Source organism: Mustela nivalis, assembly GCF_964662115.1.
Source record: "Mustela nivalis genome assembly, chromosome: 18".
Classification (NCBI taxonomy): Eukaryota; Metazoa; Chordata; class Mammalia; order Carnivora; family Mustelidae; genus Mustela; species Mustela nivalis.
Genome location: NC_139037.1, coordinates 55448953 through 55476210, shown reverse-complemented (window position 1 = coordinate 55476210; position 27258 = coordinate 55448953). Strand labels below are relative to the sequence as shown.

The 27258-nt window shown below is 53.4% G+C and overlaps 2 protein-coding genes and 1 long non-coding RNA gene across 8 annotated transcripts; 1 reads left to right on the top strand and 2 right to left on the bottom strand.

The window, feature by feature from the left end:
- BCAT2 (branched chain amino acid transaminase 2) lies at positions 1 to 10476 on the bottom strand. Of its 2 annotated transcripts, none has more exons than XM_082710387.1 (11): positions 10305 to 10476; positions 6500 to 6574; positions 5938 to 6141; positions 3680 to 3790; positions 3467 to 3586; positions 3210 to 3373; positions 2043 to 2185; positions 1785 to 1870; positions 1409 to 1549; positions 1259 to 1333; positions 1 to 446 (listed from the first exon to the last, which is right to left on the bottom strand). In XM_082710387.1, the coding sequence occupies exons 1-11, from the start codon at positions 10326 to 10328 to the stop codon at positions 408 to 410; spliced, it is 1182 nt and encodes a 393-aa protein (XP_082566513.1). In that variant the 5' UTR covers positions 10329 to 10476; the 3' UTR covers positions 1 to 407. The 2 variants fall into 2 exon arrangements, with proteins under 2 accessions (XP_082566513.1, XP_082566514.1); XM_082710388.1 differs by having other exon boundaries at positions 1 to 789; positions 10305 to 10433.
- Positions 6582 to 18347, top strand: LOC309852932. 3 transcript variants are annotated; one of them, XR_014305444.1, is made up of 4 exons: positions 6582 to 6949; positions 7819 to 7951; positions 10649 to 10763; positions 17602 to 18111. It is a non-coding gene; the product is annotated as an uncharacterized lncRNA (long non-coding RNA). The 3 variants fall into 3 exon arrangements; XR_014305443.1 differs by lacking the exon at positions 17602 to 18111 and adding an exon at positions 18118 to 18347 and having other exon boundaries at positions 6583 to 6949; XR_014305445.1 differs by lacking the exon at positions 17602 to 18111 and having other exon boundaries at positions 6588 to 6949; positions 10649 to 12369.
- HSD17B14 (hydroxysteroid 17-beta dehydrogenase 14) lies at positions 12493 to 27172 on the bottom strand. 3 transcript variants are annotated; one of them, XM_082710445.1, is made up of 9 exons: positions 26796 to 27172; positions 26263 to 26301; positions 26022 to 26143; positions 25469 to 25535; positions 22376 to 22467; positions 13361 to 13465; positions 13126 to 13193; positions 12934 to 13030; positions 12493 to 12831 (listed from the first exon to the last, which is right to left on the bottom strand). In XM_082710445.1, exons 1-9 carry the CDS (start codon positions 26881 to 26883, stop codon positions 12658 to 12660), a joined length of 852 nt encoding a protein of 283 aa, XP_082566571.1. In that variant the 5' UTR covers positions 26884 to 27172; the 3' UTR covers positions 12493 to 12657. The 3 variants fall into 3 exon arrangements, with proteins under 3 accessions (XP_082566571.1, XP_082566572.1, XP_082566573.1); XM_082710446.1 differs by having other exon boundaries at positions 26022 to 26104; XM_082710447.1 differs by lacking the exons at positions 25469 to 25535; positions 26022 to 26143.
- Between the last annotated feature and the right edge of the window lie 86 nt (positions 27173 to 27258).

Here is a 27258-nt window from a genome sequence, read left to right as displayed (position 1 = left end):
TGGCTTGTTCTTTGGCATTTATTTCAAAATTGCAGCAAAAGGAAAAAAAAAAAAAAAATCAACAGCAGCACCGGGAGATCCGGTCTGAGAACGGAGAGATGCGAAGTCGAGTTGGGTCGGGTCAAAGTGTATCCTTGACCCCACAACACGGAGCAGCGGGGAGCCCAAATCCCCCAAGATCTGAGAGGCGGGGCTGGGGCCTAGACGCCTGGGTCTGACCCTTATGGCTTTGGGAGTGTCAAGACCATGTGGGGGCGCCAGAGACCCAGGCGTCCCGGCAGCCTCCGGCCTTTTATTTCATATTGCACTTCAGGTGAGTCATTGGTAGGGAGAGGAGGACCCGTGGAGGACTAGATGCCGCGGGGGTGGGGGTGGATCCGGGAAGAGGTAGGGCTGAGTCTCTAGCGTCACACTGGCAGCATCCAGTCGTGGGCTCCTGCTCCGTACTGAGGGACAACAGAAGCGAGGTGTCAGAGGAAAGTCACACTGCAATTTCCAGAAAGCCCGGCGGCGTCCCAGGCTAAATGGTTGCGGATGTGCGCCCCGAGACCTCATGGGAAATGTAGTCCACTTCCCGCAAGCCGGCCTACAGCGGTAGGGAAGGGGAACCGTGGCCGAGTGGGCGCAGAGGCTTAAGGGAGATGGAGTTCTGCAGAGTTACTGGAAGGCCTGAAAGGCTTTCGGTGGAAAAGGAGTCGTTTTTGGCTGAGATGTCCCAGAGAGTGAGGAGAGGTGTTGTTCTAAGTCCCGATGCGCAGGACATTAGAGAACCTCACAGGAAAGGCAGTTCTAGGTCGAATGGCAGGAAAGGAGTCCACAAGTTCTCATGAAAGATACCTCGGCCGAGATGTATGGAAACACCTCCGGAGGCTTATGAGAGGTAATACTCCTGGGCCACAGAGGGGCACGAGGGTCCAGGGACTTGCGGAAGGAAATTTCTCAGGCCAAAGGGAAAGCCCAGGGCTCTACGGGCTCCCCGCGGAGCTTCCGGCCCGAACTCCCACGGGTCCCTGGGAAGGGGTCCCCACCGCAAGGACACCCATGAGCCACAGGGGCGGAGGGAAGGGGATTTCTCGAGTCACCATTTAGAGGTTCCCAGGAAAGGAAGAGTGACTCGGTCTGGGGCCCAGAGGCCCACGACAGGGGCCTATTGGCTCTTAGGACTGCGGGGCAGGAGGGCTCCCAGTCCAAAGGCTCCTGGGACGGCAACTTCCCGGGGAGCAAACATCCAGCCCACGTCCTAGCCGGTGCATCTCACCTGGATCGCCTTCAGCTCCTTCAGGAAGCGGAGGATAAGCTCAGGCCCGTTTTCCATGGTGGGAATGTGCATATGCTGGAGAAGACCATGCCGTGAGGACCGGGAAACCCCTCTTCTTCCCTCCCGTTTCCGAAGGCAGCCCCACCTCACCTTGCCTTGGTACAAGATTTGGTTCACAGGGCAGACCTGGCAAGCAGTGCCAGAGCCAAAGACTTCCCGGACCCGCCTCTCCTCCAGCGCCCGAGACAACTCCTTCATGGTGATCTTCCGCTCTGCCACCCGGAACTCACCCTGCCGGGCGATTCCCGTGAGCCCAGGACCAGCCCCCACCGCAGAGCCCTGCCTCGTCCTCCCAGGGCACGGGGACAAAGACACCCGAGGAGACAGACACCCAGAGAGAAGCAGGAGCAGAGACGTGCTGATGGGGTGTCACAGCCCCCTCTGGAGCCTCCTGAAGTTCTGCGCCCGCCCCCCGCCCCGCCCCCGGCAGTAGCCCATCATTCCAGCCACGGCACGGCGCCCTCACCCAGGTCCTAGCCAGGTCCAGCAGACTCTGTCTGACGACTCCGGGCAAGATGACACCGTCCAGTGGGGGGGTCACCAGTTCCAGCACTGGGGCAAGTTCAAGGGCTGGAGGGTTACCTCATGCCCTCGGGCACACCCGCCCATCTTCTTAGAGACCACCCAAACCCACCCCCCACCCCACCCCCGATCCCCCACAGCCAGCTAGGAGTTATGATAGACCCACTTCCGGGGGGGAGGGGGAAGTCAGGGAAGGGCTCACCCCCATCCTCGTGGGTCCAGTAGATGAAGATGTTCATGGTGCCCACCTCGGTGAGCTGGTGGTCAGGCCCATAGAGCCAGAGCACCTGTTCACAGCCCCTCTTTTTCGCCTCCTGCTGCACCAACACGGTGGGCCCGTAATTCCTGGCAGAGAGCAGTGTGATTGACCAGGAACGGCTCCTCCCTCAGACTCACTTGAGGGCTCACTCCCCATCACAGTGAGCAGTGCCCCAGCCATTTCCATCACAGCACCCGGGGCTCTGGGTACTGGGGCGCCCTCTAGCCTGGGAGCCCCTGGAAGGCAGGGCCCACACCTGATTCATCTGTGTCCCCAGCTTCGCTGGGCACAGGGTCTGGCCCTGGGAGCCTCACAAGGGAGGTGTGTGGAAAGGACCCGTATGAATCTCCCAGCTGGGGCCACACTTGGTATCCCCTACACACTGTCACTCCACCTCCTGCCTGGATCACCTGGGGGGGTACCCTCCCTGCCCTGCTGAGCCAAGGTTCCTGGCTTTCCACAGGAAGCCCCCACAGAGCATGGTGGTCACTGGAGGCCCAGGGGACTAGGAGAGCTGCATGTTGGGTTGGGAGGGCGGGGTGCTGGCCGAGCCTCCGTGCTTAGGGGAGACACCGATGAGCTAAGAATAAACTTCATTTCTGAAGGCTTCCCGGGTGACCAATCAGGGTTTCTCCGCTGACTTTTGTGCTCCCCCGGCCAAATTCTGAGCCAATATGTCCACAGCACTTAGTACAGCCTCCCCTGGCACCCCCACCACAGTGCCAACAGCATCCCATTCCCAAGGGCAAGCAGAGCTGTCCCCAGCCACGTGAAACAAGACAGGAAGGGCAACTGACATCCAAAGACACAGATCCAGGGGCGCCTGGGTGGCTCAGTGGGTTAAAGCCTCTGCCTTAGGCTCAGGTCATGATCCCAGGGTCCTGGGATTGAGCCCCGCATCAGGCTCTCTGCTCAGCAGGGAGCCTGCTTCCCTTCCTCTCTCTGCCTATCTGTGATCTCTGGCTGTCAAATAAATAAAATCTTAAAAAAAAAAAAAAAGACACAGATCCACACCTGAAGCACGACAGCCAGTGTCTCGGATGTCTAGCATCCCGGACAAGTAGGGGGATATGGAGGGTTGGGGGAGGGACTGCTGCAGGGACTACTTACCCCCCCAGCTTGTAGTCACCCACCCCACCTGTCCAGGCCCGGATGAAGGTTGGGTCGGCCAGGAGGGAGACAGGATCCACGGCGTCTCCGGGGAAGTATGCGCCCACGGGGCAGAGTATGACAAACAGGAGCGCTTGCGAGGAGCGGGTGACGCCGAGGGAGGGCTGCGGTGGGCGGAAGGTGGCATCAGGGACCCAGGAGTCCAGGCCCCCAAACCCAACCCCCCCTCGCCCCCCAAGTCAGGGAGTCCAGCCCACCTCGTTTCCAATGAGCACAGGCCGGATGTAGAGGCTGGTATCCTTGCCCTCAGGGACCCAGTCCTTGTCCACTTCCACCAGCCGTCGAATACACTCGAGCAACTCGACCTTATCAAAACCCTGGATAGGATTCCCACGAGTCAGCCCCCTCCCCCACCCTTACCCCCCCACCCCCCCCAACCTGCTTCCCTGGGGCCAGCCAGGGCCCCTCACCGGCAGGCAGAGGCGCAGGGCCGAGCGCAGCATCCGGTCCATGTTGAGCCAGGGGCGGAAGAGGCGCACGCGCTTGTCGCTGCCTTTGAACGCCTTCATGCCCTCGAAGAGCTGCGGGGACGGGCGGGTGGGGGACGGAGCTCAAACCCCACCTCAGGGAACCCCTGAGCCACATGGAGAGATCCCGAAACAGCGCCTGATACGCAAAGACTGAGACACAGATGCAGAGACAGACTGGAAGAGAGATCACCCGCTGAGCTCAGAGAGGAAGAGGAGAAGGCAGAGACAGAGAGGGACAGAGAGAGACCAGAAGACAGGAGACACACTCCCAGAGATGCGGAGGGATCACCCTGCTTAAATCCCTTCCGTGTTACTGGTCCGATTTCTCCGGAACAGAGATGGCATGCAAGTTCTGTTTTTTGTTTTTGTTTTTTTCCTTTTAAATACTTTTATTTATTTATTTATTTATTTAAAAAATTTTTATTTATTTATTTATTTGACAGACAGAAATCACAAGTAGGCAGAGAGGCAGGCAGAGAGAGGGGGGGAAGCAGGCTTCCCGCTGAGCAGAAAGCCCTGTGCCAGGGTCTTGATCCCAGGACTCTGACTCCGAAGGCAGAGGCTTTAACCCACTGAGCCACCCAGGTACCCCTGAAAGTTCTGTTTTTAAAGAATCCTGGGGCATCTGGGTCACTCAGCCAGTTAGGCGTCTGCCTTCAACTCAGGTCATGATCCCAGGGTCCTGGGAAAAAGCCCTACCTCTGGCTCCTTGCTCAATGGGGAGCCTGCTTCTCTCTCTGCCTGTGGCTCCCCCTGCTTGTGCTCTCTTTCTTGCTGACAAATAAATAAAAATCTTTAAAATAAAAAAAAAATTAAAGATTCCTTGCATTCTTGAGAAGCACTGAAGTTGCTACGGGTGAAATACAGAAAAGTCCAGGGTTTGCTTCAAAATCTTAGAGAAAGGTGGGGCACGAAGATGGGAGTCCAGATGGGGACCTGCAGGTGCTCGCTGATGAAGCAGGGTGGTGGGGGGGGGCTTATATATCATTCTATTTTTATGTTTGAAATTTCCCATAATAAAAACTTTTAAAAAAAATTTTAAAGTCCTCTCTACAGCCTTTGTGGGGTTCCAACTGATGACTCCCGAGATCAAGAGTCACATTTTCCACTGCCTGAGGCAGCCAGGTGCCCCAAAACATTTGTAAAGGTAAAAACAACAACAACAACAATAAAAAAAATCCCACGAAGTTGATCTGCACCGCCAGCCTGTTGTTGACCTTGGCTTTGGAGGCCTCACAGGATCTGGTCCCTCTTATCTCAGCCTCCTGAGCTGACACTGCAAACCGGTTACAAGGGCTGAAACATGTTCATCCAAATTCTTGTCAGCATGGAAGCTGCCTCAGGAAGACTCTGCTTCTAGCCATAGCTTTGAGTCGTCACCTGAATGCCTCCTAGATATCTTCCCTCAAAGGCCCCTCAGCCAGTTCGGCAAAGCCGATCTCCAGAGGAGTCCCCACAGGGGGACAGCCCCATGGCCTAGCTGGTCACCTTGCCCACACCTCTGGGCGCCATGCTTGGCCCTCCATTCCCTGATCTTGTCCAGCCTGCCAGACCCTTCCTTCTGTCCCTCCCCCGCTCTGGCTCCAGCTCTCCCCTCCAACCCATCCTCCCATCAGCCTAAGGGGGGGTCATTACAGCCAGAGCTGACCTGCTCCATGCCTCATCAGAGCCCTCCATGGCTCCCAGCACCCTAAAGGGGGCTGCCCTCCTGACAAGGTGCCAGCCCTCCACCCCTCTGAGGTCCCTGATGACATCCTCAGCCTCCCCTATCGCGTTCAACCCCCCAATTCCCCTGAAACACCGGGCTCTCCTTTCTACTGTGTCTTTGTACTGGTGGATCCCTGTCCCACTGACACCCTATGCTTTCTTTGCTGAAAGAGACCCTACCACCTTTCAAGTTAGAGGTGGGATTGGTGCCTGCTCTGGCTCCCACAATGCCTCAGCGGCCTCTCTCAGGGCACAACTGCCTGGGGCTATAACCCGAACATGGGATTTTCGAGGGGAAGAACTGGGTCTGCTCTTCTTGGGGACCCCGGCATCCCACTGCAAGGGGCCTGGAACACAAGAGACCTCAGGGAACATATCTTGAGCAAGAAGAAACACACGAAGTGCGCACGCCCAGGAAAAAATAGACTCAGCGAGAGACACAGCAAGGAGGAAGAGATACAGAGAGATGGGGAGGGAGGCTGGGGCCATGCCTGCATCGAGTAGTGGAGGCCAGAGCAGGCGGGGTGCAGCATGAGGTTCTGGAAGGGCTGGATACGGGGCTGGCCCCAGCCCTTCTCCTCCTTCCATTCTACCACCAGCATGTGGTCAGTGAATATCTTCCCAAACACCAGGGGCTTGCTGGGGTCAGGCTTCTGGTGAGGCTCCTGCGTCATTTCCAGCTGCAGGTCTGCAGCCTGAGAAAAGACGGGGACCCAAGCATCCTGAAATCCGGTTGCAACTTCAAATTGAAAAACTACAACTCCCATGAACCTCTGGGGCTAAGAGCCAAAGACGAAAAAGACCTGTAGCCCCAGAGGTTTCTGGGACATACCCTATCTCATCTCTCCCACAGCCTTACAGCGACTAGTAGGACCCCATTGCCAAACACCTTCACCTTTGGACCCTGGACCCTTTTGGAGATGCCCAAATCCAGCTGCCCACCCCTTCCTCAAACCTAAGAGTCCTGAACCCCCACCCACTCCCCCACTCAGGCCCAGCAGTCCTGGCCCCAGTCCCATCTTGAGATCCAAAAGTACATTCCCCTCCATTCACCTTGAAGTTAGATGAGGCATATCTTCTGGGGCCACACAGAAGCCAAGAGGCAGGGAGGAGTTTTCGGGCCCAAATCTGGGGATGGGGACAAAAGTAAGAAAAGCAGTGATGCCAGGAAAGGTAGAGAAAGCAGGGGACCCTGGTGCACCTGCACTTTGCCACCATGCACTTGGGAGGCCCATCTGCCCTGGTCTGTCCAAGGCCCAGTGCATTCTAGATGGACCATGTGTTCCTGGACAAGTCCACTCCCCTTTCTCTTTGTGGGAGAAAGTCTGAAGGAGGCCAAGCCCCCTCCCTGTCCTCACAAGGACAATCCCCAGCAAGGGCTGAATCAGCTCCCATTGCCTCCCAGCCAGGGCAAAGTCAAACACAGGCACCTCCCACCCCTGGGAACTTTGGCCCCAGCCCTGAGATCAGCTCAGACAGAAGACAGCGAGGCACAGTGCACAGGTAAGTGAAGGCCTACCCGGGGGACCCAAATCCTGATAAGAATTAGAAAAGTGAGGAATGTAGAGGCCATATTTCCCCTGAACCCAGAAGCTGGGCCCCTGTCCCCCTCTTCCCTCAGACCTCTGACCTCGTCCTCCCTCAGACCCAGGAACCCAGGCCCCAGCCCTTCTTTCCTATGACTCAGGAGATCAGTCCCTGGTCCCACCTTTCTCAGACCCAGGAGTCCAGGCCCCCAGCCCCCTTGTCCTTCAGACCCTGCTGTCCAGACCTCTGGCCTCCTCCTCCCTCAGACCCAGGAGTCCAGACCTCTGACCTTGTCCTCAGACCCAGGAACCCAGGCCCCCAGCCCCCTCGTCCCTCAGACTCAGGAGATCAGTCCCCGGTCCCACCTTTCTCAGACCCAGGAGTCCAGGCCCCCAGCCCCCTCGTCCCTCAGACCCTGCTGTCCAGACCTCTGGCCTCTTCCTCCCTCAGACCCAGGAGTCCAGGCCCCGAGCCCTTCTTCCCTCAGACCCAGATCATCAGTCCCCAGTCCCTCCTCTCTCAGACCCAGGAGTCCAGGCCCCCAGCCCCTTCTGTCTCAGATCCAGGAGTCCAAGTCCTTATTCTTTCAGGATATTAGACCAACTGGGCTCAGATTACCTAAGCTCCCAGCCCCATACCTTGGACACCAGTGACTCCCAATTCCCTTCAGATCCCAGGGCTGAGAGGCAGCCCCATGGACCTGGGGTGTGATCCTAGTCATTAACAAAGACCCTGCTCAGAAACATCTGTGGCCTGCCTGAGACAAACAAGGGAGAGCCAGTCTGTCTGTCCATGAGAGTGGCCTCTCCCCAGTATTCTTTGACCTCACAACACCTCTTTCCCAGCCCGGCAGGAAAGCAGCTGGGTCCTGAGGCTGGTGCAAACAGAACAGCCGAGCCATTTCCTGCCCTGTGAGCTGGGCGAACAGACACCAGTCAGTGAGAACCAACATGAATGGCAGCGGTCACCGGTCAGTAGGTGAGTCATGGGCCGATGCGGTCTGTGGAGCGTGAAGTCTGAGGTGTGGTTCCCCATCGTGCAGGGCCCAAGGGCTTCTGGGCGGATGAGAGTGTGGGTCCGCGGCATGGCCTCTAGGTGGCGCCGTGTAGCACACACAACTCTGGCAGTGAGACCCAGAGCACAGAGAAAGGATAGACACCCAGGGCAGACAGCCAGTATCTGGGCAGGAGAGCAACGCTCAGGAAAAGCCAGAATGGGGGGGGGGGGGGGGCGGAAGGGCGGGGGGAGAGAAAAACAAGAATGAGAAAACAAATAGACATAGAAATAGAAAACACAACCGAGGCGGGTGCGTAGCTGGCTCAATTGGAAGAGCAGGTGAGTCTTGATCTCAGGGTCCTGAGTTCGAGCCCCGGGTTGGGTGGAGCGATTACTTAAAAATAAAATTTAAAAAAAAAAAAAAAGGAAACAAAACTGAGAACAGAAATCAAGAACACAAGATGCCAAAGCAGATATGATCATAAAGAGAAACTGATACAAGAGACAGATTAGGAGACAAACTCAGGTTAAGTCAAGTCTGGAGAAATCTAGACAAATGCCAAGGGTGAGATACAGAGAGGCTGAGGGAGGAGAAAGTAAATAGACAAAGACCAGCCTTCAGGCGAGAGCACAAAGTGAAAGGAGACCCAGAGAAAGGAGGAAAGACAAAGAGACAGAGCGATGCCAACACCTGGAAAGAAACTAACTCAGGGATGCTTAGAGACAGAGTATATCCAAGAGATAGAGAAGGGAGAGGCAGAAAAACACACCCACGGGGCAGAGAGAAGGAGCCAGGCAGTGCCCATGTTGACAATCAGCAATGGCCACCACGCACTTGGGAGGTCCCCCTGGCCATCAAGACCCTCTTGCCCTGGAAGAAGCTGACTTTATCCTTCCAGGACATTTCTGTAGGGGCGGGGGGGGGGGAGTCTCACCTCAGCTCAGGGAAGGGGCTCTACCATCTGACACCCCATGCCATGGGATTGGGTCCAGGGGATGGTAGACGGGCTACTGGGACAAAGAGTGTGAAAAGATTGGGCGGAATTAAAAAAAAAAGGGGGGGGGGGCTGAATTAAAAAACAAGGAAGGGGAGAGGGAGGGGGACAGGCACAAAGTAGGGCTCTGCAACATGATGGAACCTCCTGGGGTCTCATTACAGCCTAGGACTGTCCCCAGCACAATCCAGGGGTGTCCTCTCAACAGGGATGTGACCATCAGAGCCCAGCACTGTCTTTGCATAGCTCAGCACTGCCCTTCATGCTTCAGGACTGTGCCCCCATCACAGCCCAGGAAGGGTCCCCCTGGTAATGCAGTGCTATCCTTTGTCTCAGCCGGGGAATGTCCCTATTACAGCTCCAAACAGTCCCAGTCAAAGCCCCAAACTGTCCTCATCATGGCCCAGGACCAATCCCATCACAAGTAGATCTGTCCCATGATAACCCAGGACTCTCCCATCGCAGACCAAGACTGCCTCACAGCAGCTGAAGACTCCACTAAACTGCCAGGGACTCTCCCACCGCCGCCCCGGAGTGGCACCATCAGAGCCCAGATGGTCCCAGGGATAGCCCAGCGTCAGTCACCCCAAAACTCAGAACAGTAACAATGGGCCCTGCTCTCGATCAAGCTGGGGCAGGAGTCCCGGGGCGGGGCAGGAGCGGAACAGGACGCGAACACCCCTTTTCCTAGTGGGATGGTGCCGCCGGGCACGGCTGTACAGATCCCTTCTGCGAGCTGTTAGCGTTTCCTTCCTCGCGGAGAAACTGTGCTGTAAAACCCCACTCTCCGAAACTCTGCGGGTCGACCTCTTCGGGGTCAGAAGGGACCGGGAGGACCCATCTCTGGGACAGCGGGAAGCTGGAACGCTGATGCGCAGCTCTGGAGGAGAGCTTGCAGGGACAGTCCGCATACATCTTAACTTCTAGTTCAAGAGAACCGGGCCGTGGGTCCAACTCCCAGTCCGGACCTGAGATCCGCGCCTTCATCCTACCCCAGAAGTTCGGGGCGTCTTACCCCGGCGCCCCCACAGGCTGGCGGTTACCCCCTCCTTAACCCCCACCCGCCCCAGCCTGTCCCATTACTGAACCCTCTTCCGTGTTTCCCTCGCACCTCCCGCTGGTGGCCCCGTCCCACCAACTACCTCCCTCCACCTCCCTCGCCCTTAAAGCCTCGTGCTCCTCTCCAAAAGACCCCCTCCTTCTCGGCGCTCCGCAGCGGAACCCGAGCGCCGGGGGCGCGAAGCCGGACGGGGCCGGGAGCTAGTGGTCCACCCGGAAGTGGGCCTCCCCCGCCTCCCCACCTCCTCTCCGGTTTTCCCGGTCCCGGGCCGCGAACCCACCTGTCCCAGTGCGGCTGCGGCCATGGTCGGTGCGGCGGGTAACTGTGCCCGCCCGGGGCGCGGCCCGGGAGAAAGACGTTCCGGCCCCGCCCCGCTCACGCCCCCTCCCGCTGGAGGGCTGCTAGCCCTACGCGGCAGGCGGGTCAGGCCGCCCCAATTATAGGGCGCGGATGGGGTGCTGGGTCCTGCCAGAGGGCGCATGCGCTGGAATCAGCGGGGCTAGGGGAGTAGGTGGACATGCACCCTCCTCTCAACTCCCACCCAGATTCTGTCCCCGCCACACGATCGCTGTGCAAGACAGTGCATGAAGTTTTTTTTTGTTTGTTTTAAATGCATTTTAATAGGTACTGTCACGGAACCCTAACGAGGATAAGCAGCCTGAGGTAAGAGCTAAAAGACCAAGAACTGGAAAGTCTGCGTGTCTCCATCCCTTGGTGATAAGGCAGAGAGTGCTTTGCTGTAAGTGTTGTGGCGGGCGCATATAGCATGCGAATGAAAAGGAAAGGGACTCTGGAAGAAGGCCTCTGAAAAGGGTGGCACATAGGGATGGATGAAGGGGTCGCAGTCAGCCCCCCAGTTGGAATATAGATTTTCCTTCCAAGGAGAAAATGTATGCGTATTCTTTATAACTTTTTAAGAGATCCAACACACATGGGGCAGCTGGGTGCCTCAGTCCGTTAGGCGTCAGACTCTTAGTTTCCACTCATGTCATGATCTCAAGGTCCTGAGATCGAGTCCCACACAGCGCAGAGTCAGCTTGTGATTCTCTGCTTTTCCCTCTCCTCCCCCCTCTGCCTCTCTTCCACGCTCACATATTCATTCTCTCTAGAATGAATAAATACCTGAAATAAATAGGGATGCCTGGGTGGCTCAATCGGTTAAGGCTCCCGCTTTTGATTTCAGCTCAGGTCATGCTATCAGGATCAAAAGATAGAGGCCAGGCCGTCGCTGGCTCTTTGCTCAGCGCAGAATCCGCTTGTCTCTCTCCCTCTCCACCATAAATAAATAAATATCATTTTTAGAAAAGATACAACACACATGGTTCCAGTCCCATCAGTGAGACCAGAAAAATTTTAACCCACCAACGCATGAGTGAGCCTCTAAGGACAGCCCCTAGAGCCCCTAGGGTAGGGTTAGCTGGTTATGCCCCCTTGTGAGTGTCTCCCCAGTGACAGAACCCCCAGAGGTAGAGTTGCTAATTACAGCTCATCAGGATCCTTCTAATCCCTAGCAATTCAAACCTGCATCAGTGCCCCGTATACCGAACTCCTCGGTCACTGTGGCCCCAAAACCTCCTGAGGTCAGGATTCCCCCAACTCCTGCATCCGGATTACAAGAACCAAAATCTTGTTCCTGTTGGGTCCTCAAACTCCGATTCCTAGGCCACTGTGCCTGCATAATTCTACTCTGGGATATTCTGCCCCGAATTCTGTCCCCGGGTCACTGTCACCCAGCCCTAACACCCTACAGGCCTCGGCAAATTGCCAGCCTTCCCGCACAAAGTCTCACCAAGTTTGGTTTCGTATGCCCCAGTCTCCCTCTCCCACAACCTGGCCTGGAGCCCGAGGGGGCGTGGCAGCCACGACCGCACCCACCCCCGCCTCAGCCAATCAGCGATTGCCGCACACCCTCTGAAGCGGCCAATCCGCAGCAGTCATGCGGCCCCACCCCCCACCCCCCCACTGGGGAGATTCAACCCAAACTGGGCCCCGCGCCCCTGAGGGAATCCAGGGTACGTTCCTTCCCTAACTGGGGAGTCCACGCCCCATGTTTCCTCCTCCCACAAACCCAGGAGTCCAGGATCCCAGCCCCTCCTCCCTCTGACCAAAGGACTCAACCCTTGCTGCTGCTTCCCGCAGAACTTCTGGAACCCGCCACCCTCCTATTCCACAGCCAGCGAGCTCAAAACTCCATTCCCTTAAGGACCTAGAATAACGAGGAGGCCCTTTTGTTTCACCTCCACTATTATCTCCTAATAGGGTTTAATTTTTTCTCCCCTGCGGGCCTTTGTATTAGCTAGGGTAAAGCCGACCGGCAATACCTCCCCAGGAGCCTGCTGCAAGGCCTGCCGGGAGTTGTAGTCCCTCAGGTCGAGGCTACGCGTGGGAACACCTGGGACTGGGAGCGCAGACGCCGTCCTTGAGTGGCAGAACTCGAGGATGGAAATAATTGTCGTGATACCCTCCTTCTGGCTGCAAACTGGTTTTATGGGAACTCGCGGGGTGGTTTGGCACATTGGTAAGTGGAGTTAATGTCTAGAGTTGGGGTCTGTAGATGGTAGAAGCTGAAATCTGGGATACTGAGTTTGGGGTGGGAGTCCTAAACAGGAAGGCCCGCGTGCAAATTTAGGAAATCAGGAAGGGATGGTGGGGGGCTCCACGGGGGTGCCCGGAATGGCCTTGCGCCCATACCCCAGCTCTGCACCCCCAGTCACAAACAGCTCAATCCCGGTGCAGAAATTGGCTTCCGAGGCCAGGAACACGGCAGCGGCCGCCACGTCGGCTGGCTGGCCCATGCGGCCCAGGGGCTGGGGAGAGAACGGAGGCAAAGGAGAACACGTGAAGCACCTGGCCTGGCTGCCTTGCCCTAAGCCACTCCCAAAGCACCTGGACGGGGCACCCACCCCTACCTGGGCCAGGGTGCCCTCTCGGATTGTGGCGGCAGGGTCAGGCGTGAAGGCTGCCAGCTCCTCCCACAGTGGGGTCCAGATGTTTCCTGGAGAAATGCTGAGGAAGGGAGAAGAGGGGGTCAGGGATGGGTGCCACCAGCGTGGCCTCTCGGGCTCACTTCCAGCCTTCTCTGCCCAGCTAGAGCTGCTCACCAGTTGACCCGGACGCCATATTGACTCTCATCCAGGGCCAAGGCTTTGGTCATGGCTGTTACTGCCCCCTGCAGAAGATGATTTGGAAGCAAAGTTCAGTTCAGGGAAGAGAAGGTTCCTCCTGTTCTCTCCTCCAGCAGCAGGTGTCAAGTTGGGGCATGAGAACAGAGTAGTCATGCCTCGGGGCTGAGGTAACTGGAGGTCCCAGCAGGGAGTGAAGGAAGGGGCAGGGTACCTTTGTGGCCACATAAGGAACCGCCTGGACCTGGCCAATGGCCCCCACCAGACTGGAGATGTTGATAACGTTCCCCCGGCTCTTCCGCAGGTGGGGTAGGGCAAGCTGGGGAGACAGAAGGCAACGTCAGCCACGCGGCCCCTTGGTTCCACCAGCCACACCAAAACACATCCTGATGCTTGCTTGGGTCAATGGCCATTGCCCTGGTATGCTCACTAGCGGATTGCAGTGCCTTGTGGGGACAGCATTCTAGAACTCCAGAGAGGGCCTTCACCGGTTTGCCCCAGGGTCTCCGGGTCTGGTTAAGGAGTCCCTCCATGTCTGGAAGGCATTTTTCTCCATGTCTCCTCTCCTACCTCCCTCCCTCCCCTTTGTGTCCCTGACCCTCTCCCCGACCTCCCTCCCCACCCCAGCCCGGCCTGCCCCCCTTTCTCTAGGTCTCTGTCTCCCCCCTCTAGGTCTTTGTATGTTACTCTAACTCGTGTCCAGATCAAGACAGGAAAATGCAAGATGGCTGTATATTTTGCAAAAATGGGAGGAAGCTCTTTTATCCATAAGGGGAAGATAGTCTCTCTGAACTTTAGGGAGAACTCTGTGGTCAGAACACGATGTGGGAGACCTTCAGGAAATGCACCCATTTTTACCAGCTTCTCCCCTGCAACTCTCTGGCTCTCCAGAAGTCCCTAAACTAATTCTTTCTCCCTCTCCTCCCTTCCTCTGTCTCTCAGCTCTTTCACTACTCATGACCTTGAATAAATTCAAATCCTATCCTTCCCCTCACTTTCTTTTGACAGCTGAGCTGGCCGGTCAAGACCTGTTCCTGCCACTAAACATTAATGAATGCAAGCAGGCTCCCCTGGGGGTTTCCAGAGTGGGAATTGAAATTCCCTCCCTCTCTGGGTCACCCCACCAGCAATTTTAAACTTTCTCTGCTCCCTTCATAAACAGCCTTCACCTTTTCTGAGGACCATGTCTTCAAACATACCCTGCGTGTCCCAACCTCAGGGCCTTTGCATTTGTGGTTTCCTCCGTCTGGAGTACTTTTGCTCTGATACACATGGGACTCACTCCTAGAGTGACCAGCCACTCATCTGCCCAGCACCGAAGGGTTCCTGGGGACATGGGATATTCAGTTCACTTTCATGGCTCACCTGGGACAATCCTGGGTAAACCAAGTTCCTCAACAATTCCAAATCTCATTCAGATGTCACATTCTCAATGAAGCCAACCCTGACCATCCTATTTATTAATTTAAAGATGTATTTATTTGAGAGAGAGAGAGAGAGAGAGCACACAGAGGGAGAAGCAGACTCCCTGCTGAGCAGAGAGTCCGATGCGGGGCTCCATCCCTGCAACCTGAGATCCTGACCTGAGCTGAAGGCAGACACGTTTAACTGACTGAGCCACCCAGGTGCCCCTGAATTTATCTATTATGTGCCTGGCCCTGTTGTCAGCTCTTCACACAGATTAGTTCATTTAATCCTCAGGACAATCCTAGAAGGGATGTCCATAGCTCCTTTTTCCAGGTGAGGAGACTGAACAGGTGACCGAGGCTCTGAGGGTCATGTGACAACTGTCAGAGCCAGTATTTCCACCCACAGGGAGCAGAGACCAAAACCCACAACCACAAAAAGAATTTCTGACAATCTAAGTCTTAAGAACTTTAAGATAGGGGTGCCTGGGTGGCTCAGTGGGTTAAAAGCATCTGCTTTCAGCTCGGGTCATGATCCCAGGATCCTGGGATCGAGCCCCGAGCATCGGGCTCTCTGCTCAGCAGGAAGCCTGCTTCCTTCTCTCTCTCTCTGCCTGCTTGTGATCTGTGTCTGTCAAATAAATAAATAAAATCTTAAAAAAAAAAAAAAGAACTTTAAGATAATATGAGCACGAGTGCCATCATTATGTGGGCACCAGGGGGGTTGACTCCTCCAACCTCTCCCCGGGGACTGACTCCCTCCCATCGCCCCCCCCATTCCTTTCTTTCCTCCCCCTTATTGACCTTGGAACCGTCCTCCCTCAGCCTGGGCCTTGCGCCTCCCCTCCTCCAGGTACTGCCCCTGCCTTTTCTTTCCTTTTTTTCTTTTTTTTTAAAAGATTTTATTTATTTTTTGACAGAGAGAGACACACATTGAGAAAGGGAACAGAAGCAGGGGGAGTGGGAGAGGGAGAAGCAAGGAGCCCGATGCAGGGCTTGATCCCAGGATGCTGGGGTCATGACCTGAGTTGAAGGTAGATGCTTAATGACTGAGCCACCCAGACATCCCTGCCTTTTCTTTCCTAAACCTTCTCCTTGCCCAGCCTTATAACTCCCTCCCCATCCCCACCCTGCAACCGTGAGGTCCCTAAGGACCGCACAGGTTGCATGATATGGGTCATTCGCCACCCTTCTCCTAGCACTGGGCACACAGCTAGCACTGAATAAATATTTGTCCCACACTCCCTGAGGTCCTTTTCTCAACCCTCCCACACACGTTCTTTGGCTCATAGCCCAAACCCCACCTTCAAGGTCACCTAGCACCTCCTCAGAGTAGCCACATCAAGGATGCACTGGAATCTTACTGGCCTGCCCTTCCCTTCTCGCCCTCCCTCCCTTCGGACGCCTGACTGTCCCAGGAAGCCTGCAGCCTTGCTCTGGCCTGACTCCATTTCTCCTAAATGTTGGGGTTCCTGGGTCTGCTTCTCCCTGAGATCTGCCAGGGGAGCCCCTGCTTTGCTGGTTTCCCATCAGTGTATGCTAAGTCTCCCTTAGAACCACCTTCTGGAGCTCCCCTGCCACCTTTGGGTCCCTCCATCTCTGAAGTCTCCAGGACAAAACTCACTCTGTTGTCTCCTCCTAGAATCTGCCTTTCTTCCTGATTTCCAGCCTCAGACCTGGGGTCTACTCACATCCAGCTTATCAAGCCAGAGAGGTGAGAGCCTTCTGGAGCCTCCCTCTCCCTAAGTTCTCAAATGATCCCTCATCAAGCCCTGGCCATTGTGCCTTCTAAGGATCTAAGGACCTCCAGAATCTCTACAATTGTCTCCCCCTCATTCATTCAACAAACATTAACGGAACACCTCGTATGTGCCAGGTACTGTGGTACATCAACAGGGATACCACAGGAAACAAGACCAAAACTTCTGTCCTCACAGAGCCCAAGATCTGGGGAGGAAGCAGCAATAAACAAATAAAAGAGTATAATGGAATGTGCTAGAGTATGGTCAGGGAAAGTAGAGCAAGATGAGGGGAATGGGAGTGTTGGGCTGGGTGCAGCTGCAAACCCAGATATGAACTGTGGGGAGGTCTTGAAGAAGCCTGGGCCTGGGCCAGGCAGAAGGAAAAGCATGTGCAAAGCCTTGAGGCAGGACAGAGCTGGTGCGCTTGGCACAAGGTCACAGTGGTGGGAGGAGAGATCAGAGGAGGAACCAGGGCCAGACGATATGAGGCTGTGAAGGCCACCTCTTTTTACTTGCACAAATGCCAGTCTCCTAATACTGGTTTTCCCACTGCCACACTCTGTCTTCTGATTTGTTCTGCAGACAAGAGCCAGAGTGATTTTTTTTTTTTTAAAGTAATCTCTACCCCTGACATGGGGCTCGAACTCATGACCCTGGGATCAAGAATCGGGTGCCCTACTGACTGAGACAGCCAGGCGCGCCCCTTGAGTGATCTCTTAATATTAATGATCTGTTAGCATTTTTTTTATTAAAGCTTTTTTTTTAAGATTTTATTTATTTGACACAGAGAGAGAGAGATTACAAGTAGGCAGAGAGGCAGGCAGAGAGAGAGGCGGAAGCAGGCTCCCTGCCCAGCAGAGAGCCCAATGCAGGGCTCGATGCCAGGACCCCGAGATCATGACCTGAGCCGAAGGCAGAGGATTAACCCACTGAGCCACCCAGGCGCCCCTCTGTTAGCATTTTTTAAAAGATTTTATTTATTTATTTTGAAAGAAAGAGAGCAAAAGAGAGAGGGTATGCATGCATGTGTGGGGGAACTCCACACCTAGTGCGGAGCCCAGCAGGGGCTTCGACCTCATGACTGTGAGATCATGACCGGAGCCAAACCAAGAGTCAGAAGCTCAACCAACTGAGCAACCCAGGCGCCCCACAATCTGTTAGTATTGATGGCATCACATCGCTCCCTTGCTCAAATACCTTCCATGGCTCCCTATTGCACTTGAGAGGAAGACCAGACACTTCAGCATGGCCCTCGGGTCCCCATATGATCTGCTCCCCCAACGTCTTCCTCACCCCTTGGCTTGCAGGACTCAGCCTCTCCACAGTGCCCAGCTTTCTGTGGCCTCTGTGGCTCTCGAAGACCAGGCCTTCGCATCAGCTGTTCCCTCTGCCAGGAACACTTGGACCTCAGTTGTAGCCACATCAAGGACCCCTTTGGACTATGGTACGTCTGGATCTCCTCCCTTCTCCCAGCCTGGAGAGCCACCCCCCACCACCTTACCCCACTCTCTAGTCAATGCTATTCATTTTTCACTTACACTGGGAAGGCCACCCTGAAATTACTTAAAAATAAAATTTGGGCGCCTGGGTACTCAGTCAGTTGCGCATCTGCCTTGGGCTCAGGTCATGATCCCGGGGTCCTGGGATGGTGTGCTGCATCGGGCTCCCTCTCCCCCTGCTCCCTCTCTCTCCTAAATAAATAAATAAAATCTTTTTTAAAAAAAAGAATTCTAATAATCTGAATAAGAACTCTGGATTACCCAAGACCACGGTGTCAATGTTAATCTTACTGTGACTGCATGAGAGAATGTTCTTGTTTTTAGGAAATATTCCCCAGATTTGGGGGTGGTGAATGGACATCAGACACCTTAGGAGACATGAATGGACGCCTGCAATTTACCGTGAAACCAAGAGGCAGAAAAATAAAGCAAACAGAGTACAATATGAGCAACGAGGAGTCTGGGTATACAGGCGTTCTCCGTACTATTCTGACAAGATTATATGAGTCTTAAACTATGTCAATAACTATAAGTAAACATTTAAATTATTGGTAGTATTGATGAAATTATAGGATGTCTCGGTAGGAGGTGGCAGAAGGCAATGGATAAAACAATTTAATAAAACACTTCTAATTGCTAAGCTAGAGGCGTGGATGGGAGATGGGCCTCTCTTATTCTTTTTTTTTTTTTAGAGATTTTATTTATTTAACAGACAGAAATCAGAGGTAGGCAGAGAGGCAGGCAGGGAGAGAGGAGGAAGCAGGCTCCCTGCGGAGCAGAGAGCCCGATGTGGGGCTCGATCCCAGGAACCTGGGATCACGACCTGAGCCGAAGGCAGAGGCTTTAACCCACTGAGCCACCCAGGCGCCCCAAGCCTCTCTTATTCTTAAAACACACCTGGGTGATTACAATCCCCAGGACGTTTGCACAGTTTTTTTTTTTGGTAAATGAAACACTCTTTGGCCTAGTTCTCCACTTCCCTTCCTCCCACTCAGGATTCAGCTTAAAGCTCACCTTTTCCCTTCTACTTCTGCCAAGTTTCATCTGCCCCATGTATATTTCTGTGAGCTTGACCTGAGTGGGGTAGATTACTGGAAACAGAATGGGGCAAAGTTCACGACAAGCCATAAGAATGTGCAGATAGTAAACTGTGCCAGGCATGTTCTAAGGGTTTTATGGGTATTTTATCCTCACACAATTCTCAGGAACAACCCAGTGAATGAGATGCCATGATAAGCTTCATTTTTCACAGGAGAAAACCGAGGTGTATCAAATAAATAAACAAAATCTTAAAAAAAATTTTTTTTGAATTCCCATGTCTTTTTTATTTTTTAATTTTTAAAAAAAGATTTTATTTATTTATTTGACAGAGAGAGATCACAAGGACGCAGAGAGAGAGGGGGAAGCAGGCTCCCCGCTGAGCAGAGAGCCTGATACGGGGCTTAATCCAGGACCCTGAGATCATGATCTAAGCCGAAGGCAGAGGCTTAACCCACTGAGCCACCCAGGTGCCCCTCGTATGTCTTTTTTAAATAAAGATTTTATTTATTTGACAGAAAGAGACATAGCGAGAGAAGGAACACAAACAGGGGGGTGGGAGAGGGAGAAGCAGCCTTCTAGCCAACCAGGGAACCCAATATGGGGTTCGATCCCAGCCTGGGATCATGACCTGAGCTGAAGGCAGAGGCTTAATGACTGACAACCCAGGCACCCTAACAAATAAAATCTTTTAAGAAAAATAAAAAATAAATACTGGGCACTGAAAGATTATATATATAATTACATATATAATATTTAATTAGATATATACCCTCTTTGTGGGCTGTGGTATATGTCTTACCATATACAGGTGAACACAAGTGAGGGCTAGGAGTGAGCGTTCATGGGTTGAACAAGGGCACCCAAATGCCCAGAAACATTTCACCTGGAACTCTGGTGTGACCTCACAAACAGTGCCTGAGGGGCACCTGGGTGGCTCAGTGGATTAAAGCCTCTGCCTTTGGCTCAGGTCATGATCTCTGGGTCCTGGGATCGAGCCCCGCATCGGGCTCTCTGCTGGGTGGGGAGCCTGCTTCCCCCTCTCTCTCTGCCTGCCTCTCTGCCTACTTGTAATCTGTCAAATAAATAAATAAAATCTTAAAACAAAACAAAACAAAACAGTGCCTGAGCTTCCTCACGCTGGTGACCACCTTCCACCCAGGCCCGCCCACTCCTGGGGCTCCTCCCTTCTCTGTCTACAATGTCTTTTCCGATCTACCCTAGCTTCAGGCTGGTGAACTCCCAACTGATGACTCCAGGCATCTCCCCTCACCCCAGACCCAAGAATCGCAAGGGGATGTGGGCTAAGCACCCCACCCCCACCCAAAGGGTGTCCCTGTGGCAATGGATGGCAACTCAGTTCCATGGTCAGTTGCTGGCAGTAGGGGCGGGAGACCAATAAACCAAAACCTCCACTCTGTTCTTTCTCGAGTCCACTCCCCCACGTCTAGTCTACAAGGAAATCCCAACGATTCTACCTTCAAAATGGATCGGGAACCAGAACGCTTCCCCACCAATCCACAGCCACTGGCCTGGTCGGATTCAAATCACCTCCTGCCTGGACCACTCTGGGGCCACTGCCTCCGCCCTCACCCCCACCTGTTCCGAAGGCAGCCCTCAGCCGAGGTAGGGCTCTGATTCCCACTAATGGCCACTCACTCCGTGGGCTTTAGGTTCAAGTGCCAAAGTACTGTGTGGTGGATAAAGCCAGATAGGCTCTAGGCCCTTTCGTCATCGTTATGCTCTCACCTTCTCCCCTCTCTCCCTTGCCCTGCTTCAGTCGTGCTGGCCTCTCGCTGTTCCTCCTCCTCTTGGAGCAATCCCACCCCAGGGCCTTTGCACAGGCTGTTCTCTGCTGGATCACTTAGGCTCACCCATATCCTTGACTCAAGGATACCTACACTTAACTCAGTCAGTTAAGTGGCTGCCTTTGGCTCAGGTCATGACCCCAGAGTCCTGGGAATGAGCCCCACATTGGACCCCCCTGCTCAGCGAGGAGCCTGGTTCTCCCTCTCCCTCTGCCTGCTGCTCTGCCTACTTGTGCTCTCTCAAATAAATAAATAAATAAAATGCTTTTTAAAAAATGATAAAAATAAAAATAAAATACTCCAGCAAAAAGAAAGAAAAAGAACAGGAAAGGAAAGCAAAGTAAAGCAGGAAAACAGTAAGAGGTCCATGGGAAGAATGACAGAATGTTGCTAACGGTTGCTGGGTGATAGGTGTGTGGAATTCGGTCCACAATCTCTCTGCTTTGGGGTATGCTTGCAAAATGTCAAAATAAGGGGCACCTGGGTGACTCAGTGGGTTAAGTGTCTACCTTTGGCTCAGGTCATGATCTCAGGGTCCTGGGATCAAAGCCCCTCATCGGGCTCTCTGCTCAACGGGGAGCCTGCTTCCTCCTCTCTCACTTTCTGCCTGCCTCTCTGCCTCCTTGTGGTCTCTGTCTGTCAAATAAATAAATAAAATCTTTTTTAAAAATGTCAAAATAAAAAGTTTCGTAGGGGCGCCTCGATGGCTGAGTTGGTTCAGTGTTCCATTCAGTCTCATCTCAGGCAGGTCAGGGTTGTGAGTTCAAGCCTCACACTGGGCTCCACACGGAGCAAAGAGCCCACTTAAAAAAAAAAAAAAGAAAGAAAGAAAGAAAGAAAAGGGGGCGCCTGGGTGGCTCAGTGGGTTAAGCGTCTGCCTTTGGCTCTGGTCGTGATCTTGGGGTCCTGGGATCGAGTCCCACCTCGGGCTCCCTGTTCAGTGGGAAGCCTGCTTCCCCCTCCCCCTCTGCCTGTCTCTCTGCCTACTTGTGATCACTCTCTCTGTGTCAAATAAATAAATAAAATCTTAAAAAAAAAAAAGTTTTCTAAAAGAGTCTTTACACTTACCCATCACCCTTCTGGCCAGCATTTATCACTCCCTGACATTATATTCTATTTACTTGCTCACTGCCTGTCCCCCACTACCAGTCTGTTGGCTGCTCAGGAACAAGGATGTTTGTCCTCTGCTGGGTGCACACGGCGGGTACTTAGCAAATAATTGTTGAACGAATTAAAATGTGCTCTGATGAAAATAAACAAGCTGTTACAGAGAACAGATATGCACGTGCATGCACACTGGTGCTAGAGAAGCAAGGATGCTTGGGAAGGAGAGGCCCTTAAGCAGGAGACCTTTATGGGATTCAGAGGGCAAGATGGGGGAGGTAAAAAAGCTCTTCGTTCTTCAGAGCTCTTCACAGGGTGGCAAAGCTGTTAATGCCTATCACGGACCCCCTGCCCCAACACTTCACCCCTGTTCCCAACATCCCCCAACACTACCAGCATAGCACTCTGGAATGTTCTGGAAGGTTCCTAAGGGGACTGGGCCAAGTAGCCACACAATTAAGCTTTGGCTGGATGTAGGGATTTGCCCCCACCTACTTGCTGCAAAGAACAGAGTGCTTTTGGAGTCAGGTCAAACCAAGGCAGAGGAAAACTTCTGCTCCGAGAAAAAATGCATCTGAGAATCTCACCATCAGGAGGCCCCCTGGCCTGGCAGCCAGGGCTGAGATCCTCACCTTGGTCAAGGTGTATGTCCCCAGCAGGTTCAGCTCGAGCAGCTGCCTGAAGCCCTGGGCAGAGGTCTCCTCGGGCCACTGCGGAGGTGGGTCTGAGGGTGGAGGACAGAGAGGTGGAGAGAATGAGGGAGTGACACAGAGAACAGGGAAGAAATAGAGATATGGCAAGGAAGGGGCACCAGCGGAGGACAGGGGACAGACAAGAGGGTCAGGGATCCTGAAAAGGAAGGGAGGTTGCATAACAGTGAATTAAAAAGCCGCCTCCGGCCAGAGGGCCTGGGTTCCAATATGAGCCCCTGCCACTTCCTGGCTGTGTGACTCTGGGCAAGTCACTTTGCTCTCAGGCTTAGAAGTTTCCCAAATCTGGGGTCACCTGAGTGACCCAGTGGGTACAGCACTTGATCTCAGGTCTTGATCTCAGAGTTGTGAGTTCAAGCCCTATGTTGGGCATGGAGTCTACTTAAAAAAAAAAAAAAAGGAAATTTCCCAAGTCAGCACACCTGGCTGTATGGGTCAGTGGAACAAGTGAAGTGGCTCTTGACCTCGGGGTTATAAGTTCAAGCCCCCACGTTGGATGTAGAGATTACTTAAAAATAAAATCTTATACTCTATGTTGGCTAACTGAATTTATTTATTTTTTTTAAAGATTTTATTCATTTATTTGACAGAGAGAAATCACAAGTAGATGGAGAGGCAGGCAGAGAGAGAGAAGCAGGCTCCCTGCTGAGCAGAGAGCCCGATGCGGGACTCGATCCCAGGACCCTGAGATCATGACCTGAGCCGAAGGCAGCAGCCTAAACCACTGAGCCACCCAGGCGCCCGGCTAACTGAATTTAAATTAAAAAGATAAAAAATAAAGTCTTAAAAGGATTTTCTTTTCATGAGTCCATATGTGTGCCTGACACTTAGTCCCATAACGTATTTGTAAAATAAATAGGAGGAATTGGGGGGAGGGGTTAGGGTTAGAGAGACAGAAAAATCAATGTTCAGAAGAAAAGGATCTGGGAAGATAGAAGACAAGGGGAGGAAGAAAACAAGACGGCGGCCAGAAAGTTGAGGGAATCTTGGATTGTTCTTTCCCAGGGACCCAGAGCTTGTGTCCTGGCTTGCTCAGGGAGCTGTTCAAACATCTTCAGAGAATCCACCCTGGATCCTCTGTTGAAAACAGCCCCTGCCATTTTCTAGACCCTAATCTTTTTATTTATTTATTTATTTGGTTTTTGGAAGTAAGCTCTATGCCCAACGTGGGGCTCAAAATCACAACCCCGAGTTCAAGAGTCGCAGCCTCCCCTGACTGAGCCAGCCAGGCAGGCTGACTGTTTTTATTCATAGCCTTTATCACCACCGGACATACTCGTATATACAGCCAATCCTGTTATTCAAGGCATTACGCTCTATAAAATTCCAATGACAATGAATGAGTGATCATTCATCCACTGCTCCCAAGGGAAATAGGACCTATTATGTAATAAGATGTAAATATTATGGACCAAACGTGTTCCCCGCACCCTCCAAATTCATATACTGAAATCCTAACCTTCGATGTGATGGCACTTGGAGGGGAGGTCTACAGGGGGATTTTCAAGTCCCAAGGATGGACCCCCTTAGAAAAGAAGCCCAAGAGATCCCCTTGTCCTTTCCACCCTGTGAGGATACAGCAAGAAGCAGGCCCTCCCCAGACACGAATCTGCTGACCTCTCCTCTTCCCAGCCTCCAAAGCTGTGAGAGATCGACCTTTGTTGTTTAAGCCCTCCCCATCTGTGGCACTTCTGTTCTAGAACCCCTAAGACACTATATATATGTCTGTATGTAGACACTGTATATACATAAACTTAATAGATATTTGCAAATCAGATTAGAGCCTTAAATCCTCAAAACAACTCCTACCAGGACACTCTATTTATTTATTTTGCAAACAAGGAAACAAGGATCAGAAGTGTTAAGCCATTAGCTGGAGGCTACCAGAGTTGGGATGCTAAATCATCCAGAGGACCCCAGGGCAGGTCCATCCTCTGAAACTAGCAGGCAGGGGTAGCCTGGTCTGGGAACAGGTGCTTCGGGCAACTAGGACTTTTCTCACCACTCCCCATGCAAATCTGCAAATCCCTGGGAAGCAGTGAGGACTGAGGCTAGTGTTACAAAAAAAAATTTTGTGTGTGTGAGTTGGTGATTTCACGAATACGGAAACCACAAATGGGGAAACGTAACTGTATCCTTTCTTGCCTATTTCCTTCCTCGAGTGTGTGAATCCCAAGAAAGCAAGAATGTTTTTGTCTGTTTCATTCACTGCCTACTCCGCCATCCCCAGGAAAGTACTTGGGACATAGTAAGCGCTCAGTAAATATCTCTTGAATGTACACAGAGAGAAAGGATGGACTAATATTCGCCATCTTTTTCACCTTTACAGCAATTTAAAGTGGAAAATGCAGCCCAGAGAGGTTGAGCCACTTGCTTAAAGTTGCCCAGCCAATAAGCAGGGGGAGGGTAATAGAAGAGGGTGTCTCTTTGATCACCGCTTTGCTGTATGACCTCAGTATAAACAGTTCACCTCTCTGAGCCCTGGTATACCAGCAGGAGAGATTCTTAGGAAGGGTAGTCATTAACCTGATGGCATTCTCCCTTCCAAGTCACCACACTAAGACCCATAAACTTTCATGCATAAGGATAACTTCATAGTCATCAGCAACGAGAAGGGCCATCCATGTCACTGCATGGATAAGCTAATTGAGACCACAAGATTTCTGGAAGCTGTTTGCCCAAGATGGTTCTGGTAATTACGAGGCTGAGTAGTTCACCTTATTCAATGCTCACAACAACTCTGCAACGATGATGATCGTTACCACCATTCCCATTCTAGAAATATAGGAACTGAAGCATGGAGAGGAGAGGGCACGGGTCTGGAGGCACCCGGCAGGGACGGATCAGAGCCAGGACGTAAGCCCAGGAGCTGGGGAATCCCAAAGCTATACTGTACCATCCAAAGGGAGAGAGAAGGGGATGGGGAAGATGAAGGGGAAACTGAGATGGGGGGAGGAAGAGATGGGAAGTAGGGTTGACAGCAGCGGAGAATGGCCTGTGGGCCTCACAACTCACGGTAGCCAGCGTTGTTGACCACACAATCCAAGCGGCCAAAACGGCGGACGGTCTCAGAAATGAGGGTCTGGGGACAAAGATGTCTTGTAAGTGAGCAGTGCCGGGCACCCAGCCTGGACTCCCAAAAGCAAGGTGGGGAGCGGGAAGCTGGATCACAGCTGAGAGGGGACTCCCCCAAATCACCAAGCATGGCAGGAGAAGAGGAGACAGGAAGCCAGGGCTGCCAGAGACCAGAGGGCGGGTTATATTCACACAGCAGAGAGCTCAGCGGGGTGGGGGTGGGGGTGGGGGACAGAGGGCACATATCAGAGAGACATTGACTGAAGGGAAGGGTTAAACACCCAGAGGCAGGAGAGGAAAACTCTTCCGGAAGGAGGTCCACTGTGAGGAGTTTTTTTGTCGAAGACTCTGTGACAGGCATGACAAAAACCCTGAAGTAGGGAGAGATAAAGAAGAACTTTCCCAGGAGACCCAGAACCTGGCCAGCAGGGAAAGCTTGGAAATGAGGCTGAGCCTAAACCTTTGGGATGAGACAGGGATGAAAATAGCTCACCCTCACATCTTCCTCCCGAGTCACATCACAGAGGAGAAAGACAGTTCCAGCAAGCTCCTGCTCCAGGGCCCGGCCCCCTGACTCTGCAGGGAGGAAAGGGCTGGAGGCCTGGATGCCTGGGTCTGAGGGAGGAGGGGGCTGGGGGCCAGGACTCTTGGGTCTGAGGGAAGAGGGGCTAGGGGTTTGGACTCCTGGGTCTGAGGAAGGAGGGGGTTGGGGGTGAGGACTGAGGGACACTCACCATCTTTGTCACAGATAACTACTTGGGCTCCGCTCTGCACTGAGAATGGAAGAAAAGATTAGCACCCCCTGCACGGACTCTGGCAAAGGCCTCTGCTGCCCTCTTGTGGCCACCTGGAATGGGGGCCCATCTTCCCGAACGTTCCCCTCGTGACCCCAAAGTCTCATGATGATCCTCTAGAGCAAAGGGCAGAAAACTTGACACATATTCTCCCTGGCCACTCCAGGTGCCTGCTGGGATTCCTGAGCCCCCCATCCTTGGTTCCAGAATAAACCCCAAACCCGCAAGCGCCATTCCCCAACCACTCACCTTGTAGGTATAATAACTGAGACCCAGAGAAAGGGAATAACCATTTCTGGAGACCCGCCAAGAGCTCAGGCCCCAGGGTTATACTGCCTACCCCTTCATTAGCATCTCAAATTGGGTTTTAATAAGAACGTTGGCTCCAGAACTGAAGTTCCCACGCCCACTAGTTCCCAGGGTCCCTCGTCTGCTAGGCTTCACTATTCCTGAGCAGCCAGACCCCTACTCACCGAAGGCTCTCACGATCCCGGCTCCGATGCCGCGCCCGCCCCCTGTCACAACCACCACCTTCCCGGCATAACGCGTTCCCGTTGCCATTCTGCTTCTGTCTGTCTTTCCTGTCGCTCTTCTGTGCTTCTTCCCACCACCAAAGTCGGGTGAGGCCGTGGAGCAGAACCATTAAATAGGGGCTGGTCCACGAGGCCCGGCCCTTGGTGGGGGCGTTGCCAGGAAGGCCCCAAGCCTGGCAGCTTGGCCCCGGCCCCCTCCGCCCTCAGACCCAGGAGTCCGGCTCCGCCCCCATCCCCTCCTTCCTCAAAGTCAGGATTTACGGCGTCCAGCCCCCTCCTCCCTCAGACCCAGGAATCCAGGCCCCAGCTCTCCAGGTCAGACCTACAGGTTCCAGACCCTCAGGACGCAGGAGTCCACAACTCTAGCTCTGCCCCCGAAAAGACCCCGCGTCACAACCCCAAA

Coding starts and splice junctions, on each gene's coding strand:
- BCAT2 (XM_082710387.1), bottom strand. CDS start 10,328: ATGGCCGCAGCCGCACTGGGACAG. Junction 3,587..3,679: donor CCCTGCGCCTCTGCCTGCCG/GTGAGGGGCCCT, acceptor AATCCTATCCAG/GGTTTTGATAAGGTCGAGTT. Junction 1,871..2,042: donor CTGGACCCACGAGGATGGGG/GTGAGCCCTTCC, acceptor AACTTGCCCCAG/TGCTGGAACTGGTGACCCCC.
- HSD17B14 (XM_082710445.1), bottom strand. CDS start 26,883: ATGGCAACGGGAACGCGTTATGCCGGGAAGGTGGTGGTTGTGACAGGG. Junction 22,468..25,468: donor GGTCAACAACGCTGGCTACC/GTGAGTTGTGAG, acceptor CTCCACCCTCAG/ACCCACCTCCGCAGTGGCCC. Junction 12,832..12,933: donor GAGAGGGCACCCTGGCCCAG/GTAGGGGTGGGT, acceptor TTCTCTCCCCAG/CCCCTGGGCCGCATGGGCCA.